The 15,157-nt window shown below is 41.5% G+C and overlaps 1 protein-coding gene across 1 annotated transcript in view; it reads right to left on the reverse strand.

Moving 5' to 3' along the window:
• Nucleotides 1-15,157, reverse strand: part of PCSK5 (proprotein convertase subtilisin/kexin type 5) — a 471,327-nt gene that overhangs the window by 54,178 nt on the left and 401,992 nt on the right. Inside the window, exon 22 of the mRNA XM_061627751.1 lies at nucleotides 1,892-2,028. Within this exon, the coding sequence (XP_061483735.1) occupies nucleotides 1,892-2,028 (137 nt within the window). The remainder of the gene's footprint in view (nucleotides 1-1,891; nucleotides 2,029-15,157) is intronic.

Here is a 15,157-nt window from a genome sequence, read left to right on the forward strand (position 1 = left end):
TTTGTGATTGTTGGCCCCAGCACTCTCTCAAAATTCAAAATGTGCCCTCTGGTCCAAAAAGGTTGGCAACCTCTGGATTAACAGGAGCTTACATGACTGAGCCACCAGGGCACAGAACAGCTAATTGAGCTTTGGAGTTGCTACTACCCTTCCCTTACATTTACCTGCCTGCTTAGAAATGGAAAGCTTTCCTGTTAACAATAACTGAACCATTTTCTCTCAGTAACTCATTTCAAAATCCATTATTTTCTCTGAAAGTCTGAAGTGCTTAATTAAATCAATCAAGGGAAATCTTAAGAGAAAGCATTGACAGAAAAAAAAGGTTCCTTGAAGCTGCTCTTGCAATAACCCAGGATACAAGCCTCATTTATTCTAAAGCATTCTGGTAATGCATTCATACTGCTGTGTAAAGCATTGCTTGTTCTTCGTGTGCTGTCTGGCTTGTTCAAACCTCCTGTCAACCTAGCTGAATTTATGGCAATGAGAACTTGTCATAGTTAATTTGCCTAGAAATCATAATTAGATGTATCAACCAATGTATAGGATTACATCTAGCACTGCATGTTTGCCCTCTTGTTGACAGTCTTCAATAAGATAACCACACACAGTGAATAAGGCAGTGGCATTGAAGCGGGGTGGTGGCTGCAGGATTGCAAGAGGAAGTTTTGCTGTTTTCATTAAGAACCTTTCAGCCTAAAAACACTAACCTAATGCTTCTTGATTTAGTGCTTTCCAAGACAATCCAAGAGGCAATCTGAGTACAGTCACCTTGTTTTCTCCCTAGCTGAGAATACAGCCATAAGAGATGCTGTCCTTGAGAACTGCACAGTAAGATGGGTTGCCACAGGCCGCCCAGGGCCCCTCTGTGGGGTGGCCAGTTATACATCACCAAAAAGAGAAAATGCATCTTTTAAAAAAGGAAAGCGTGGAGAAAAGAGGGCACAGGTTTGCATAATATTTTACATATGCAAATTTATATGCATAAATGCAAATGTAGAAATAATTACTACAATGTACTAGCCTGCGCCTGCTCAGTCTGCTGTCCAGCTGCTGCGAATGGCAACTTCAAGGCCCCTGCTTTCCCTTTTTAAAACGGTTTATCTTTAAACCAGACTTGGTCCAGACAGCCCTTCAGACAAAGGATGCCTTCCAATAGAAGAGACTCCTCTGGCATTCCTTCAGATAGAGACCTCTCCTCTGTGAAGTAGGTCACATAGCCACTCTACCTCTCTGTCATGCCTTCTCTGGAGGACTGGAGGGAAGCAGTTGCTCTGGCTCCTGACTAATGGCAAAAATCCCTCTTTTTCATCTTTGTTACTGTCAGCGGAAAAATCTTTCGCTCCAGGGTTCTCAAATTGTGTTCTGTGGACCATCAGTGGTCCGTGAGCTTCATTCAGGTGTCCCATGGCATGCCCATATTAAAGATTCATACTGATTTTAATTGTATTTTTATTGTTTGTTTTATTTCTGCTATTGTATTTTATTGTATTCCAGTCAGAATTCTATGGATTTTCAATTGCAATACATTAAAATATAATACAAGAAAAAAAGTTCAAACCCGTACAGTGTCTAGCATAGCACTTTACAATTGCTACAACAACAGGCAGAAAAAGTGGTCACCCAAGATCACCCAGTGAGCTTCATGGCTATGTGGGGAATTGAACCCTGGTCTCCTAGGTCATAGTGCAACACCTTAACCACTACACGACAATATAGCTAGCTAGCTGGCTAGATAGATGATAGATGATCTATCTGTCTATCTATCTATCTATCTATCTGAATGCTCTTTTTAAAACAGAGTCATATAAACAATTGCTCTATCCACTTTGGATTTTGAGGTAAAATCAAGGGGAGGGGAGGGGAGAATGATAAAAAGAGCACACACCCTTACCTTTCCCGCAAGCAGTGCACTGGTTGGGTCTGCTTCCATTGCATTCCATGCAGGCCTGATGGCACGAATAACACTGAGCGTTAAATTCAAATGTTCCTTTAGGGCACTGAAGAACACAGCTTCCATCATCCAAAAATCTATTACAAAAGAAATGGGGGAAGTATAATACTAGAATCAAGTAACAGAAGAAGACCTTCCTTTTAAAAAACAAGCACAAACAAATTCTGAGAACTGCTTCCATATTCAGTGTTATTCCTGATATTCTTTGCACTTTGTTCTCCTTTCTACGTGGAATGTATTTATGACATTTGGCAAGATAAAGAGTAAGGTCAGCTAAGCTTTGAGCTTCAACTTTATATTGCCATCTGGAGCCAGATTTTCACAGACCATCCTCAATGACTGTATGCTTATCTATCTCCACACCTCAATCACTGAAGTGTTCCAAGACTGTACTAAAAAAATGGAAGAATCAATAACGCCCCCCCTCACTCTTTCTCTCTCTCACACACACTTGCTATTTTACTGCCATTTTTACTCAGTTTGGTTTGTGGTATCACCTCAAGAAATCCAAATGTTTTACTTTTTTAAATAAAACCCACTGAAGTTGCCAGGAGGATGCACGTGAATATGTCATTCAGATGTTGGGCCTTATTTCAGTTTCCTTGCATTTAATTTTTTCAGTCAACAATGCATTCATATGGGAAAGTTGTATTCCAGGATGAGCGGATGCATTTTGACCAATGCATGATATGCACATATAGTGCCGTTTTCCTGTACCCTGCGCTGTGTGTTACCTAAAGGCAAAGAGAAGAATGCTGAGCCAGAGCTTCTGTTTGCTTGGAGAGACTTAGGCGGTTACTACAGCCCAAAGCTAGAGCATCTCTAGGGGTCCCTTCCAGGCCCTTGGGGAATCCAGCATTTGACATTTCTTTCCTTGCTCCTTTCATGCTCATTGTTTGTTTTATTCTGTGTTTTGTTTTGGACATTATTCCTAAATAATTACTGTTGTGCTTAGGTTGTTGTTGAAACCCAATTCTGATTCTTAATGTGGATTCAACTGTCAGATTGTTGATTGTGTTAGGATATTTATGCCAACTGTTTTTCCTAGGATATGCTGGAAACAGGTGGCATAGTCTACACCTGTTCTTAGAGCTATGATTTTAAATTTTGTTATGGGAAAGTCAGAAGCTTATTAAAGAGCTATTGATTTTCCACAGATGTTCATTGCAATGTCTGTAAAGTGATCCTGAGGAAAATGTTCCCCTTCATTTGAAACAGTGGGTTGAAATGCCTGCTTCCTGTATGTCCACTTCTGAAGAGAAAATCTTGCTGCTCATTTAAATTACAAAAATGGAGAATTTACCAGTGGGAAGTTGCATTCAGAATAGCCTGCAGTTTCAAGTGACAGTCTGGAGTACTTCATCATGAGTAGATCTACTTGCAAGGAGGCACCCTAGTTTATTACTTGTTTCTTGCTTTCAGTGCCACTGAATCAGAGCTTGGAAGTAACTCGTTATTTTTAACGAGTTACTTGTAATTAGTTACAATTTTAAATAACGTGTGGGTAATTCCATTACATTTGGCAAGTAAAGGAACGACTAGTAACTTCCCTACTTTTCAGCTGCAACTTTAACGTTTCCACGTTAGGTTGGACGTTACTTGGGGGCGGAAACAAGGGGAAGTCAGCTCCTGGCTGTGATTGGTTAACACAAGACATGTGCCTCACACTGATTGGACCTCTGCGCAGACTCTCTCTTCCCTTGTGATCTGTGTTAGGAGGCACGAGGGAAGAGGTGAATAGGCAGGGCCTGCTGCTAGTGTCTGAGAGGACAAAATGGACGCCGGAGGAAAAAGCCAGTTGAAGGACAATGGAGAAGGCAGCAGCAGAATGGCGAACAGCTGTGGAGGTGAGTGACGATGATTTGTGTGTGTGTGTGTGTGTGCCCTGGTGTGTGTGTTTTCGGCTGGAGTCTCTGGTTTTGGGGGGGGCTCCGGCTCTCTGGCTACCACCCCTTACTCTCCGGACTCTCAGCTTCAATTTTAAAAAAAGTAAGTTTCTAGGTGGTCTAATTCCTGAGATATACACCAAAACGTAAAACCCCCCCACACAACTTTTTTTAAAACAGATCCATGCTCTAGCTACAACTCCCATCAGCCCAATCCAGTGGCCATGCTGGCTGGGGCTGATGGGAGTTGTAGTTTAAAAAAGTAACTTTTCAAAGCTCTGGCTGTAACCCAGCCCTTTCATGATTGTAGCCAATGATGCTAGAGTTGTGACTTGTTGATCCAGGCATGCCTAGGCTGAACGTCAGAATATGGTGGCTTTGAGTTTTTTGCAGTTTGCGTAAGTAATATGGCTTAATGTTTTTTTTCCTCTTCTGTCCAAGAGTCAGACCCTGGGCTATGAAATATGAAAGTATTGAATCCAATATCTGCTTTTCTGGGAGTAAAGCCATTTCTGGGAGTAAAGCATGTACCTGGAGTAAACCCCATTGAACTCCATTAGGACTTGCTTTTGAGTAGACATGGTTAGGATTGTGCTGTAAATTAATGGGACTTGTGAGTAAACATAGTGCAGACTTGTGTTTGTGTTGTAAATCTCTCTCCCTCCAACCCTATTTTTAAAGAAATTAGGCAGGGTTTATCACAGTTTTTATTATGTAGGAAACTAATACTCATTTTTTAAAAAAATGAATGAAGTTTATTTATTTATTTATTTTTATTATTTGATTTATATCCCACCCTTCCTCCCAGTAGGAGCCCAGGGCAGCAAACAAAAGCACTAAAAACACTTTAAAAATCATAAAAACAGACTTTAAAATATATTAAAACAAAACATCTTTAAAAACATTTTTAAAAGCTTTAAAAACATTTTTTTTAAGAAAAAGTTTAAAAACATATTAAAAAGCAATTTCAACACAGACGCAGACTGGGATAAGCTCTCAACTTAAAGGACTTGTTAAAAGAACAAGTTCCTTATCACTTGAGGCTGCAGTTTTCCCTGGTTGAGTAAGCCCCATTGAATACATTGGGACTTGCTTCTGAGTAAACAAACATAGGATTGCACTATAAATATCTTTACAGGTTATATAAATAAACATATTTGATAGTCATGCTTATATAAATATTTTCATAGAATCATAGAATAGTAGAGTTGGAAGGGGCCTATAAGGCCATCAAGTCCAACCCCCTGCTCAATGCAGGAATCCAAATCAAAGCATTCCCGACAGATGGCTGTCCAGCTGCCTTTTGAATGCCTCCAGTGTCGGAGATCCCACTACCTCTCTAGTAATTAGTTCCATTGTTGTATGGCTCTAACAGTTAGGAAGCTTTTCCTGATGTCCAGTCGAAATCTGGCTTCCTGCAACTTGAGCCCATTATTCTGTGTCCTGCACTCTGGGATCATCGAGAAGAGATCCCGGCCCTCCTCTGTGTGGCAACCTTTCAAGTACTTGAAGAGTGCTATCATATCTCCCCTCAGTCTTCTCTTCTCCAGGTTAAATATGCCCAGTTCCTTCAGTCTCTCCTCATAGGGCGTTGTTTCCAGTCCCCTGATCATCCTTGTTGCCCTCTTTTGAACCTGTTCCAGTTTGTCTGCATCCTTCTTGAAGTGCAGAGACCAGAACTGGACACAACACTCAAGATGAGGCCTAACCAGTGCTTAATAGAGGGGAATTAATACTTCACATGATTTGGAAACTATACTTCTGTTAATGCAGCCTGATATAGCATTTGCCTTTTTTGCAGCCACATCACACTGTTGGCTCATATTCAGCTTGTGATCAACAACAATTCCAAGATCCTTCTTGCATGTCGTACTGCTGAGCCAAGTATCCCCCATCTTATAACTGTTCATTTGGTTTCTTTTTCCTAAGTGTAGAACTTTGCATTTATCCCTGTTGAATTTCATTCTGTTGTTTTCAGCCCAATGCTCCAGCCTATCAAGGTTCCTTTGAATTTTCTTTCTGTCTTCCACGGTATTAGCTATGCCCCCCAATTTTGTATCATCTGCAAATTTGATAAGCATGCTCTGTACCTCCTCATCCAAGTAGTTAATAAAAATGTTGAAGAGCACTGGGCCCAGGACCGAGCCCTGTGGTACCCCTCTCATTACTTCCACCCAGTTTTGTCATGCTGTGTCCCTATAAGTATCCAATTGCATACTATGGTTGTACAATACTTCCTTTACATTTTAAGTATGCCTTGGGGTAGTCATGGTTCTCCATTGTTTTCATCCTGAGGGGCAGAGAGGCTGAGAAATGGTGAGTAGCCCATGGTCACCCACTACACTTTATAGCTTATTTCCATTTTGAAAAATTAATTAAAACAATTTACATGCAGGCAAAATTTATTAAGCGGATTCACACAATATGTGTAAAGCACATCCAACTCGCATTTAAAGCGCATGACTTCCCCTAAAGAATTCTGGGAAGTGTCATTTCCCCCTCACAGTTATAGTTCTCACCACTCTTAACAAACTGCAGTTCCCATGATTCTGTGGTGGGATTCATGTGCTTCAAATGGGTGTTGAATGTGCTTTAAAGGAATGGTGTGGATCTGCCCTAGGTATGATGTTCATTCAAGAGTGAATTGAAAAGAACAATTTTAAAAGATACTTCTTACTCTTACTCATTTTTCAGACCTCTTTCTGAAGTAAAGGGTCAAATCTGTAAAAACATTTGGAGCAGCCACATTAAAAGATAAGGGCAGGGTATTCCAGGCAGGGGGTTGCCAACCCTGCTTGGATATGGATGTCTTTGCAGAAGAACCCTAGTCAAGGTTTACCAACAGCACAGTCCAAACTATATCTACTTAGAAGTCAGTCCTGTTGAGTTCTATGGGGCTTAATCCCTTAGTAAGTGTGTTTAGAATTGCAGCCTTCAGGAGCCTCCATCTTTACTCCCCAAAGCTCCCATCTAACATCTCCACAACACTAGGCTCCTTTGTCTCTGCTGTGGCCTTCTGGTGACTGCCCTAGCCTGAAGGCACTTAACCCTTCTTGCTGAAAGCAAGTAGGCTAGATTAAATGTTCCCTACCCAGGCTCATATATATAAAATATAAAAGATAAAAGATAAACGGCATTTTGTCAAAAGTATTTTTGTCTACATTTTATACCTCATCCTTGGTTTTCTAAGCTTGGCATGGAATGCTTCTCATACAGAATTAATTTGAAATGCTGCATATTTATTATCATAATCATCATATTCAAAATAAAAAATATATGTACCGCCTTCAAGTTGATCCCAACTTATGGTGACCCTATGAATAGGGTTTTCATGAGGCTGAGAGGCAGTGACTGGCCCAAGGTCACTCAGTGAGCTTCATGGCTATGTGGGGATTTGAACCCTAGTCTCATTTTGTTCTCACAACAACCCTGTGAGATAGTAGGTTAGACTGGCCCAGGCAGGGTTATTCAGTGAGCAAAAATGATGCAAATAGGATCTCTTTTAATTGTGCTATCGACCTGCTTACTTCAACTCTGATTGGGGGATCTTGCAGCATGGGGAAGAGATGGGGGCACATCACAGCTGAAGTTCACCCATATAGGAGCATTATCTCTTGTTTATTACAGAGACGCCTGTTGCAGGTTTTGCTGCTGAGAGCAGCAGTCAGTTAGTGCGGCCACTTGAGTCATAGCTTGTTGATCCTGAGGAGGCAAAACTAGAAAGTGAGGTTCAGAAAGGAGGCCCTGTGCATGAGGAGGAGGAGGGCATGAAGCAGTGCCAGTTGCCCACAGCCACATCTGCAGAACAGCAAGTACCATGGTTTGGCTTTGAGAAAGCTTGTACATTTGTGAGCCAGAGTGGGAAAAATGTTGTTGTACGATGCAATTACTGCCTTCCAAGGATCAAAAATCTGAGATCAGCTGTTTCCTCCTCATCCAATGTGAAGAAACATTTTGAGGTAAGCCTTTGTCATGCTGGTCCTCAAAGAGTGTCCATTGTCTATTTATGTTTAAATTGTGAAGTTCCTCTTCCATTTTTTCTTGGATTCATGCTTTGTTCTTCTTCCTCAGAGGGCACACCACAGCAAGTACCATGGTTTGGCTTTGAGAAAGCTTGTACATTTGTGAGCCAGAGTGGGAAAAATGTTGTTGTACGATGCAATTACTGCCTTCCAAGGATCAAAAATCTGAGATCAGCTGTTTCCTCCTCATCCAATGTGAAGAAACATTTTGAGGTAAGCCTTTGTCATGCTGGTCCTCAAAGAGTGTCCATTGTCTATTTATGTTTAAATTGTGAAGTTCCTCTTCCATTTTTTCTTGGATTCATGCTTTGTTCTTCTTCCTCAGAGGGCACACCCTGAGAAGCTGAGAGCAATTGAAGAAGCAATAAAGGCAAGGAGACGTGGCCTTCCTGAACCAATGCATGACACCCCTCCTCCCAAAATGCTGAAGCAGCAGCAGACAACCCTTGAGAGGTGGGGATCTGGCAGGGAGCCTGTCACCCAGAGCAATCTCGACAGGAGAATCATTGATTTCATTGTAGAGGAGACATTACCACTTCAGACTGTGGACAAACCATCATTCATTAATCTGGTTCGCATTGGACTCCCCAAAGATCTCACCATCATATGTGCCAAGACTCTGAGAGACAGAATTGAGAAGAGAGCATGCCACATGAGAGAAACTCTTGCAAACCGAATGGGTGCTGTGGCATATATAGCAACCACTGCAGATTGTTGGACCAATGGCAAGAAGAGTTACTTTGGGGTAACAGCCCACTGGATCAACCCAACTACCCTGAAACGTCAGGTCGGGGCCTTGGCTTGTAAGCGTCTGAAGGGGCGCCATACATACGATGTCCTTTCAAAAGCACTGCATGATGTACATGTGCAGTACAGGATCCACAACAAAGTTATGTGCACTACGGACTTCCGGGAAGGGTGACTTAGCCTGTGCCTGCTTTTGAGACGGGCTCCTGCCTCAAAAGAAGCTTATTCAGATATATCAGTCAGATTTTTTTTTTTTTGACTGATTAAACTTCTCCCGGGTAGGGAGAAACGAAGAGATTAACCTCAAAGCCTATTTTTGTTGGGACGACCAGATCTCATTAATTTATGGGACGAGGTCCAGCCGACGAAGGTGGGACGGATTTTCAACAACAAGCTCTATCTGATAAAGCGAACGTTCATCTTATCTTCTAAGAGAGAACGCACTAACAGGCAAGCACCCTTCTTTCTATATTTTTCTTTTACTTGACTTAAATTGTTGCTGTTTAAAAGAGATTTGCCAGATTGATCGGTTTTTGACATCTCACTGGGGAGCCATAACTTCTCTCTGCTACTCACTAATTAATAGCTTATCTCTGTTTTTGTTGCAAAAAGCTGTCCTGGATTTGCATTCTAAAGATATACACAGAAGAGGGATTTCTATTCCAGATTTTTATTTTGAAGAATATTATATTGTCTGAGACTACTCTCTTTTTGGTCTATTTTATTTTGACGAATCTGTTTCCTGACGACCGCCATTAATTGTTTCGATCCTGGGAACTGCATTTTGTTTACTTAAGCATGGAGAGATAAGGCTGTCTGCTCTGTTTATACTGTGATGTCACCAAGTTTGGAGTATTAACCCAATTGTTGCTGAAATAAGAAGTGGTTTTCCTATATTTTTCTTTTAAAATGGCAATTAAGAAAGTGGCTGAGAATCTGGAAATAACTATGTTTCAGAAAATAATGGATGAGATTGAGATAACGAAACAAAACCTGCGACAGGGTTGTAAGGAGCTGAAAATTGAATTGAGTAAAATGAAGCAGGAGATTAAAGATATAGGGGTCCCTGTGAGAGAGGTGACCCTGGAAGGGGTCCCTGTGAGAGAGGAGACCCTGGAAGGGGTCCCTGTGAGAGAGGAGACCCCGGAGATTGGAACAAACGTGGAACAGGAAAAAGATTTGGAGTCTATGGACTTTAGAAACAAAATCTATTGTTTGGAGACACAGGAGATTAAAGACTTAGGGGTCCTTGTGAGAGAGGAGACCCTGGAGACTGGAACAGGGGTCCCTGTGAGAGAGGAGACCCTGGAGACTGGAACAGGGGTCCCTGTGAGAGAGGAGATCCCGGAGATTGGAACAAACGTGGAACAGGAACAAGATTTGGAGTCTATGGACTTTAGAAATAAAATCTATTGTTTGGAACTCAATGTTATCTCTGAAGAAATTAATGAAGATTCTAGAGATAAAGTTATCAATGGCATGGATAATCTTCTGGATTGGAATGATGTGATGGAGCCCAATATAGAGAAAATCTATGGAATTAACTGCAGCCATGTGACAATGGAAAAACTTTCAAGAGATGACCCAGTGTATTTTGAAAAAAAGAACAGAGATATGATTTTACAGCAGTATTTCAGCAACCTATTCAGAATGGATGGCAAGAAAATATTTGGGATAGAGGTAATTCCCATCAGACTCTTACTATATGACTATGGCTTTGACAGCAAGATTATTATGGAATACTGATAATGGAAGATTGGATACTGAAATTACTGGACTTAACAAGACTACTGAAGATGGAAGATGGAAAATGGAACTAATAGGGATAATAGAACAATGGCTACTGAAATTACTGAATCTAACAGATTCTGATGTGATGGATTAATTGAAATGTTTATTTTGACTATGGTTATGACAATAAGATTATCATAATTAGTAATGAGATGGATTAATCGATATGCTTATCTGGAAAAAAAAATTGATAGATATATTTCTTAAAGAATTGAAACCTCTCTTTGACTTTTTGTGGAAAGAATAAAGTAATGTTTATGAGATTTGATGATTAAGTAAGATAACTACTGGAGGAAAGTGATTTTATAATATGACTTAAGAGACAGGATTGTTATATATTATAGACTTATAACTGATTTGATCTTTGACAAATGGGAAGTCAATATTTTACTCTTTATTTTTTTTTTTGTTTTTTTTTTCTTTTTTTTTTTTTGTTTAACTATTTTTGATTTTGTTTTTTGTCTTTGAATGTTTTATGATTTCGTCTTGTATGTTTTATGAAAATCTGAATAAAAATTATTGAAAAAAAAAAAAAAGTTATGTGCACTACTACAGACAATGGCTCCAACTTTGTGAAAGCGTTCAGAGTTTTCATGGCCAAAGAACCAGTGTAAGTTGCAGGCACCAGTGACGATGATGGTGATAACCAGGAGGAGGAGGAGGAGGCTGAGTTGGAGTTTGTGCCTATCTGTGAGATCCTGGACACAGGACCTGAGGCAGAGGAAGAAGCTGCAGACTCAGGAGAGGATTTTGTTTTACCACCACACCAGAGATGTGCTAGCCACACCCTCAACCTTGTGGCAACACAAGACATAGAGGCCATGCTTTCTGACTCCTCCAAAAGTAGTCTTCTTGGTCCTTTCAAGAAACAGTTTCGTTCCTTGATGGGAAAGTGCAGCAAGTTGTGGTCCAAGCAGAACCAGTCAGCCCAGATTGCTGAGTATATCCGTGCGTAATGTGGTGTGTATCTGAAGGTACCGAATAAGACCAGGTGGAATTCCACCTTTGATGCGTTGAAGCAACTACATGAGCTCCTGTCAACTGTGCCACTAAAAATGCATGCCATAATGGACCACTGCTCCTTGTCCAGGATCACAGCTGCTGAGATTGAAGTGGTACAGGAATACACAGAGATTATGGAGCCACTAGCCCAGTCCCTAGATATCCTGCAACGGGAGAACGGCATGTTCATGGGGTATTTGCTACCAGCGCTCTGCAATCTGGACCGCAAGTTAGAAGGACTGGAAAACAAACCTGAGAGGTACACATACTGTTTTCAGCTGCTGAGAGGTGTGCGCGAAGCCCTAAGAAAGCAGTTTGCAGCTATCTGGGAGGACAAGAGGCTTCTTCTGGCAGCCTGCCTACACCCTCGCTTCAAACTAGATTGGCTGGAATCGTGTCAGGCCACCACCCATACCAACAAGTAGGAACATTAGGGAAGCCCTTTGGGTGGATTACTCCAAGGGAAATGTTGTCTCAAGGGAGGCATCAGAGGGCTTAAAGTGGTAGGCAGGAGCTGGGCCTTTTCTTCCTGGGGCTCCTCATCACAACCTTGGGTTGCTGCAGGTAATCCTTAAGGGTCTGCTGTGCTGCCCCATGAGTGTGGTGACTTGGTCACCTTCCTACCTTCCATGTCATCATCCACAGGCTCAGGCTGGACCCTGAACCAGGGGACATGACAAGCATCAGGAAATGAAGAGCAGATGATGGTTTCCTAACATATATGTGTTAACATATCCTCTCTCTTTCTTAGATACACAATGGAAGCCTTGCTGAAAGCTGAAATAAAGATGGGTGTACTTAATGAGGACAGTGATCAGTCTTCAGATAAAGACCAGGAAGGAGATGACTTAGAAGATGACTTCTTTAACTTTCTGCCCCAGGGCAAGAAGTCAGCAGTGGACACTGCTGAGGAGGAACTGGTGAGGTACCTGAGGTCTCCCAGCAGGGAAGTGTCATCACTCCATGGCTTTCCACGTGTGCTGCGGTGTTTTTTGCAGCACAACACAGGCATGCCTTCAAGCGCCGCAGTAGAACGCCTGTTCAGTACTGGTGGCAACATAATGACTGTAAAAAGACATTCCTTGTCTGACATGCTCTTTGAGCATCTTGTTCTTTTGAGACATAACAGAAACATATTATAAAAGCATTTCAAGTGTAAAATTTGATTTCAAGAGTTGGGGTATCTTCATTGCTTGGGGGGATGTGAGATTCTGTTATGCCATTATGTTAATCTTATGGAAAAAAATTTTTATTCTACTACCCCGTGTGTGTGTGTGTGTTTATTTTTAATATTGTTTTAGGCTTCTTAGATGTGCAGCAGCCAAGGCCAGCACCTTGTAGGAGTTTTTTAAAAAAAGTAAGTGAAATGTAATTGTAGTGATTACTTCTGAGAAAAAGTAAAGTAATCAGTTACTTTCAGAGCAATTGTGATCGTAACGGCAATTACTACTTTTTTGGGCCATGTAATTGTAACTGTAATTTATTACTTTTTAAAAGTAATCTTCCAAGCTCTGCACTGAATAGAGGCAGCCCTGTAGCCAGGCTGGGACAAATGAATGCAACCACCTCAAGATCTGTGCTTCATTCCCCCAAACTTTTTTGGAAAACTGTATTTTTGATTTAAGAACATAAGAAGAGCCTGCTGGATCAGGCCAGTGGCCCATCTAATCCAGCATCTTGTTCTCACAGTGGCCAACCTGGTGCCTGGGGCAAGCCCGCAAGCAGGACCCAAGTGCAAGAACACTCTCCCCTCCTGAGGCTTCCGGCAACTGGTTTGTTATGTCACTCCCTCTGTTTTGTAGAAGTGGAAACTTGAATTGTCTTCTCTTCCCCCCCCCCCAGCCTTGGGGTCTGGGGGGGCATGGCAGAGCTGTGCTTAACTCCCTCGAGGATTTTTTGGGAGAAATTACCTTCTTTTTAATTTGTGACAAGACAGACAATGATAGCCTCCATTTAAAGAATGACAGCTTATTTTAAGAACAGGAGCAATTTAAGAATAGAATATTCTTTAAAAAAAAGTGAATAATGCAGGACAGGTGCACAATAAAAGCCTCATCTGGAAGAGCCCTCAAAAGTCTGCTCACTCAGGACTTTCCCTGACTGAGGGTGGATTTTTCATGATCACAATCACCCTATAATTACTTAAGTGATCCTGAGAAAAATAGCCTGTATAGTAACATGACCCTTGAAGAGTTATTAGAACTTTGTATTATGGGCTAGAGTTAGACTCCACCCCTTTGACTTTCCTTTGCTCTTGCTTTTTGGTTTCAGTTCCAGTTGTATTCTTTACCCAGACAACGATAAAGGTGTTTTTTGCGGGACGGTGTAAAAGCCGGAACGGAATGGAACAGGCCGGAATGGGCCCTTCATAAAAGAAATTGATGCCACAAACACTGGGATGTGTTAGAGACACTTGAGAACAACATTTGGGAACAAAAACCATTGTGATAGGATTTTTATTAACCCTTTAACAACCAAAATGCCCTGCAGAACTGAATGAAACAGCCCGGAACGGCGACTTCCCGGCGAGCCAGACCTCCGAAATTCACCAGTCCCATATGACTACATGGGATTCATGCAGAAAGCCACAAAACCTCCACGCAAACCACGTTCCAATACCCGTTCCGGGCTATAATACGCTTTTACATAAAACAGCCTGGAACGGCGACTTCCCAATGAGCCAGACCTACCAAATTCACCAGCCACACATGTTGCTGCCTCTCCTTTTGTTATTATTATTCAGATCTAATATGGGATGTCAATTTTCAGGACTAGTGTCCATAGGAAACAGGCATTCTGACCGGCACGCATGCCTATTGCCCAGTACCACTTCATTAAAAAACAACAACATTCTTTTCAGCCTAGTCCAATGTGTGAATTACATTGGTTTTTCCATCTTAGGAAGTGGGCATTCCAGTCCATTTTTCAAAAATACAGTTTCTTGCTTGAAATAGATACTGGAGCATGGTTTTTGCAGACATTTTGTTACATATTATAACAAAGTATTTTGTTGCTTTGGCTAACTCAAAGTCTTCTGTGAATTTAGTTGACCTGCCTAGCTAGAAAGTTGCCATTCTGGGCCATTTTCCCAACAAAAATGGGCCTTGTAATGTGGTTGCTGTGAAAGCTTGTGGCCCAGAGCATTGACTCATACAGTTATGCATGACTGGTGCATTTGATTGACTTGGCTGGTTCAGATGTTGTTCTGGGCTCTGTTCAGAAAAATGTATTATTGTATGAAATGTGGTTTATGTGGAAGTTTTGTGACTTTTTGCATGAATCCCATCGAGTTATGTTGGACTGGTGAATTTGGTGGGTCTGGCTCATTGGAAAGTCGCCGTTCCGGGCTGTTTTATGTAAAAACGTATTATAGCCTGGAACGGGTATCGTAACGTGGTTTTCGTGGACGTTTTGTGTCTTATTGCATGCATCCCATGTAGTCATGTGGGACTGGTGAATTTCGGGGGTCTGGCTCGCTGGGAAGTCGCCGTTCCGGGCTGTTTCATTCAGTTCTGGAGGGCATTTTGGTTGTTAAAGGGTTAATAAAACCCTATCGGAATGGTTTTGTTCCTAAATGTTGTTCTCAAGTGTCTCTAACACATCCCAGTATTTTTGGCATCAATTTCTTTTATGAAGAGCCCGTTCCGGCCTGTTCCGTTCCGTTCTGGCTTTTACACTATCCCATTTTTTGCCTGCAGTAAGAAGTAAGAGTTGGTTTATTCTGCAGTTACTTTGATGATTAGAGCAGGATTGAGTGC

Source organism: Rhineura floridana, chromosome 1 (genome assembly GCF_030035675.1).
Source record: "Rhineura floridana isolate rRhiFlo1 chromosome 1, rRhiFlo1.hap2, whole genome shotgun sequence".
Classification (NCBI taxonomy): domain Eukaryota; kingdom Metazoa; phylum Chordata; class Lepidosauria; order Squamata; family Rhineuridae; genus Rhineura; species Rhineura floridana.